Source organism: Orycteropus afer, unplaced genomic scaffold, assembly GCF_000298275.1.
Source record: "Orycteropus afer afer isolate SDZICR_OR568_19922 unplaced genomic scaffold, OryAfe1.0 scaffold00930, whole genome shotgun sequence".
NCBI classification, from domain to species: domain Eukaryota; kingdom Metazoa; phylum Chordata; class Mammalia; order Tubulidentata; family Orycteropodidae; genus Orycteropus; species Orycteropus afer.
Window position 1 is genome coordinate 198,800 of NW_006922517.1, and position 5,681 is coordinate 204,480.

The 5,681-nt window shown below is 37.8% G+C and overlaps 1 protein-coding gene across 1 annotated transcript in view; it reads left to right on the forward strand.

Annotated features, from left to right (window-relative positions):
• The window catches only part of ATP7A (ATPase copper transporting alpha), a gene marked incomplete at its 5' end in the record, with an annotated part of 170,780 nt that extends 165,400 nt beyond the window's left edge, over positions 1–5,380 (forward strand). The window contains 2 exons of the mRNA XM_007958337.2: positions 4,811–4,928; positions 5,274–5,380. Coding sequence (XP_007956528.2) covers positions 4,811–4,928; positions 5,274–5,380 — 225 coding nt within the window. The remainder of the gene's footprint in view (positions 1–4,810; positions 4,929–5,273) is intronic.
• Between the last annotated feature and the right edge of the window lie 301 nt (positions 5,381–5,681).

Here is a 5,681-nt window from a genome sequence, read left to right on the forward strand (position 1 = left end):
CCATTCCCTGGAGAAGGTTGTCATTCTTGGTAGGGTGGAGGGTCGACGAAAGAGGGGGAGGCCTTCAACGAGATGGATTGACATGGTGGCTGCGATGATAGGCTCAAGTATAGCAGGGATTGTGGGGCTGGTGTGGGATCGGGCAGTGTTTCATTCTGCTGTGCATGGGGTCGCTATGAGTCGGGAAAGACTCAACGGCACTTAACAATAACAACAACAATGGGGCAAACATGTGATAACTTCTTAGCCACACCCAAACACCCTGCAGGAATGAATCACTAGCCCTATGGGACCATGGTTGTGGGGGACATCAAGCTCAATTGATACAACATACTACACAAAAACATTGTTCTCCATCCTACTTTGGTGACTAGTGACTGGGATCTTAAAAGCTTGTGAGTATCCATCTAAGATGCAACCTGGCCAGCTGACTGAAGAGATCCGTATTTGTACCCATTTCAAAGAAAGATGATCCCACAGAATGTGGAAATTATCAAACAATATTATTAGTATCACACACAAGTAAAATCTTGCTGAAGATAATTAAAAAACAGTTGCAGCAGTATATTGACAGAGAACTTCCAGAAATGCAAGCTTGATTCAGAAGAGACCATGAAATAAATTGCTGATGTCAGATGGATCTTGGTTGATACCAGAAAGATGTTTTCTTATGTTTTAGTGACTGTGCAAAAGCATTTGATTGTGTAGATCCTAACAAATTATGCATAACTTTGAGAAGAATTGGAATTCCAGAACACTTAATTGTGCTCGTGAGGAACCTATACATAGACAAGGAGGCTGTTGTTCAAACAGAACAAGGGGATACTGCATGGTTTAAAATCAGGAAGGGAGTGTGTCAGGGTTGTGTCCTTTCACCATACTTATTAGATCTGTATGCTGAGCAAATAAACTTAGAAGCTGGACTATATGAGGAATGAGACGTCAGGATTGGAGGAAGACTAATTAACAACCTACAGTATGCAGATGACACAACTTTGCTTGGTGAAAGTGAGGATGACTTGAAACACTTACTGATGAAGGTTGAAGACTGCAGTCTGCAGTATGGATTACATCTCATAAGATGTAATAAAGAATTACATCTCATAAGATGTAATAAAGAAAACAAAAATTCTCACAACTGGACCAATAAGCAGCATCATGATAAATGAAGAAAAGATTGAAGTTATCAAAGATTTCATATTACTTGGCTTTATAATCAACACCAGTTTAGTTATAGGTCTAGAAGTTCAGCAGTGTTGCATGTCACCTACCTAAGGGGAGGCAATTACAGTTTCTCAGGCAAAGCAGGATTAATTTCCTCAGATAGGTGGGAGGACTGTTTCAGGGATTGAATTGTGTCCTCCAAAAGTAGTGTCAACTTACTGGGCCATGATTCTCAGTTGTTAGGCAGTTATGTAACAATGTAATTTGACAGTTAAGTAATGATGTGATCATTGCCCGTGATGTGATCTGATGTAATCATCCAATCAGTTGTAAAGGGATTAGGGTAGAATGCAGTAACCTCAATCAGGTCACAGCCTTGATCTGAGTAAGGGGCATTTCCCTGCAGTGTGCCCTGTGTCACCTTTTATCTAAGAGAGAAGTAAGCAGAGAAACAGGGACCTACTACCACCAGGAGAGAGGAGCCGGACCTTTGGATCCAGGGTCCCTGTGCCATGAACTTCCTAGACCCGGGGGAGGAATATTGATGTTAGGCACATGAAGATCTCCAAGGAACACTGGGACCACAGAGGCTGAAAGGATAGAGTGATCTTCCACTTAAAGTGTGAACTAAGAGAAAGCCTTCCTCTAGCACTCAGCTCACTGCCATCAAGTTGATTCCGACTCATAGCAACCCCCTTTGGGTTTCTGAGGCAGTTAATGTTTACAGAAGTAGATTGCTCAGTCTTCCTTCCATTGAGTGGCTGGTGGGTTTGAACCACCAGCCTTCTGGTTAGCATTCAAATGCCTTAGGCACTATGCCACCAGAGCTCCTTCCCCTAGAATTAGTTCCCTAAATTCAGACTTCTAGTGTCCTAAATTGTGAGAGTATAAATTTCTGTTCTTTAAAGCCATGCACTTGTGGTATTTCTGTTACAGCAGCATTAGATAACTAAGACAGGCTGCTTCTACTGGTAAAAAAAAATTCAGCGCAATTTAGAACTTCAGTGTTTCAAGTTTTACCTGTATCTGCCATTATGTTCCCATTCATATTTTCAAGATCCAATTTTTGCTGAACAGAATGGGGAAAGAAATATCAGACATCCTGTAAAGTTAGGAATTCAACTGGTGTTGTAATTCTGTCACTCTTTAGATGAGATTCTAAGTTTGATTTTCAGCAACCTCAGCTCTGTGGCTACAGGATATAAAATTTTCTTTCAGGAAACACATAAAAATTTTTGTTTATGCAGTACTTTAAGCTGAGAATTTGAAGTCCTGTATTCATCCTTTTCTTTTCCCACTTTGTTCACCCAAATTTTGGGCAACCAGCCTATCCCATTATATGCAATAGTTTGACAGAAATGTTCTAAGGTACCAAGCACACTATTACCCAGAGCCTTATCTCTTATAAATATTTGATTAGAATTACTCAATGGTAATATTTTATATATCATGTCATGGACTATCAGTGCCCTCTTTACTATTGGATATAAAGTCATTTAAAAAAATAATAAAAAACTCACTGCCATGGAGTCAGATCTGACTCATAGTGACTCCTCCTTGGGTTTCCGAGGCAGTATCACTGCAGAAGTAGATTGCCCAGTCTTCCTTCCGAGGAGTGGCTGGTAGGTTTGAACTGCTAGCCTTCTGGTTAGCAGTCAAATGTTTTAGGCACTAGGCCACCAGAGCTCCCTTTAAATCTAATCAGATTAGAAAACCAATTTCAGGAACCCCAGAACCAATTTTAAAAACTCATGCTTAGGATTCTTTTTCTGTAGAACCACCCTAGGCACCAAAATATTTGTTAGGGTTCCTCAGAGAAATAGAACCAGTAGGATCTCTCTCTCTCTCTCCATAGGTATATATGCACACACACACAGAGACACATTACATACATATACATATGGAGCTCTGGTGGTGCGGTGCCTAAGGCATTTGACTGCTAACTAGAAGGTTGGAGGTTCAAACCCACCAGCCACTCCATGGAAGGAAAACTGGGCAATCTACTGCCGTGAAGATTTACCTCCTTGGAAATGCAATGGGGGTCGCTATGAGTCGAAATAGACTCAGTGGCAATGGGTTGTTTTGTGTGTGTGTGTGTGTGTGTGTATACATATATATATAGAGAAAGAGTGTGTACGTGTAGTGTATCGAAAGTCAAAATTATTAATTACCGCCTGATTTTCTATATATATCTACATATCTCAATCTATCTATATACACACATATATGTATCTATAGAGGATATCTATATATCTAATGTATCTATAGAGGATATAGAAGGTATTACTAATTACTTCCTGATTTTCTATTTGTGTGTGTGTGTGTATTGTATTGTGTATGTGTATTATATACATATATATGTACTTATAATACACACACTGATTACATCCTGATTTTCTATGTGTGTGTATTTTATGTGTACACACACATATAACATACCCATATAGTATACACACACAGAAAATCAGGAGGTCATTGGTATATATAATAAGGAATTGGCTTACATGATTCTAGAGGCTGTAAGTTCAATATCCAGCAGGCTGGAAACCTTGGCAGTCTTGAGTTTGAGATCCAGTAGTCAGGTGGCAGTTTGGAAAGAGGCAGGATATTTTACAGTCTTGATGCAAAGTTCCTTCTCCTCTTGGAAACCTCAGGATTTGGTCTTTAGGTTTTCAGTTGATTAGATGGGTCTCACCTACATTAATGAGGATAATTTCCTTTATTTAAAGTCAACTCATTTTAAACATTAATCACATATAAATACCTTCATAGCAACATCTAGACTAGTGTTTGTACCAAACAACTGGGCACCATAGTCTAGCCAAACTGACACATAAAATTAACCAACATGCTTCCCCACATAGTCAGTGATAGTTTTGTAAAGTATATCAAGCACAATCTATCCTTTTAATTCCCATGTTCCTAACCATTATGAATGCAACAATTTGGCCTGGGAGTATGGAAAGTGTTACCAGTTACCTCCTGATTGTCTCAGTCCAACTAAACAAATATGAATTACAAGCTCCTAAAGTGAATAATGGAATCCCTGGGTGGTACAAATGGTAATTTTGCTTGGCTACTAACTGACAGGCTGTAGGTTTGAAGCTCCCAGAAGCACCTCGGAAGAAAGTCCTGGTGATCTACTTCTGAAAATTCAGTCGTTGAAAGCCATTCATTGGTAGAGCACAGTTCTACTCTCACACACATGACGTTGTCATGAGTTGGAACTGACTCAACAAAAACTGGTCAATGTGAATAATAAGATTTAGGAATATGCTTACAATAAAATTATCTTCAACAAATATTTGCTGAAGTTATATTAAAGATATTTAATTTCTGTACCAGCATACAGCCCTAAGAGAGTTTTCAAAATCCTGAGAAAAATTCCAGAAAAACATTGCTCAATGCTGACTGAAATATTTAGCAGTATCTAAAATTTATAGTGAAAGACTATAAATCTTAGATACGGGTCGCTATGAGTCAGATCTGACTCAATGGCACACAACAACAACAACAACAAAGATTTATAGTTAATTCACCTATTATCTCAAGGTGTACATAATTGTCAATATATACAGTATCAAATATAAAAGTTACTAATCAAGTTAGAGTCTCTCACTAACATCACAAATATTTCTGTTCTCAGAATGATCTTCTGGATGTAGTGGCAAGTATTGACTTATCAAGAAAGACAGTCAAGAGGATTCGGATAAATTTTGTCTTTGCTCTGATTTATAATCTGGTTGGAATTCCCATAGCTGCTGGTATGTGATTGTTAGCCAGGATTGCTTTTTCTTTTGAAGTCATTAGAGACCTATCCTATTTGAATTTTCAGTTTTATTATTAGTTTTGTGCTTAATTTTTGTATACATTCTCCTGGTCTGATGAGAAGTAATGCTAAAACAAATAATTATAATTTTCAGCTGTAATGAACATTGATGACATGTATAAGAATGTCAACATTCTATTAGTGAAAATTGGCAACAACACTTATCTCCATCAACAAAAAGATAAAATGCTGAAAAAACATCAAAAAAGGAAGTGTTTTGTATATTTATGGTGATCTCCTTAGTACTATATGCTCTAACAAATCCAAATTTGTTTTCTAGGAGTTTTTATGCCCATTGGTTTGGTTTTGCAGCCCTGGATGGGATCCGCTGCAATGGCTGCTTCATCTGTTTCAGTTGTACTTTCTTCTCTCTTCCTTAAACTGTAAGTACAATGGCTTGCTCAACCATAGTTTGTATTGTATATTCCTTTTATCATCCACAGTCTATCTTGGCAAGTTTTGCTCTATATTGACCAATAATAAACCGAAGTCTTTCTTAATAATAAATGTTAGTTATGTAATTGTAACCTGATGTAGTTTATACATAGCAACCACAAATGGGGTAAAATCTAGTACCTTGGCTATGAGAAGTAGAATTTCATTTGGTTATACAATTTCTCCCCACTTTTCTAGCAGAGACTACTTTAGTACACTTTCATACCAGGTTAATTTACTTTTTTAATTAAAA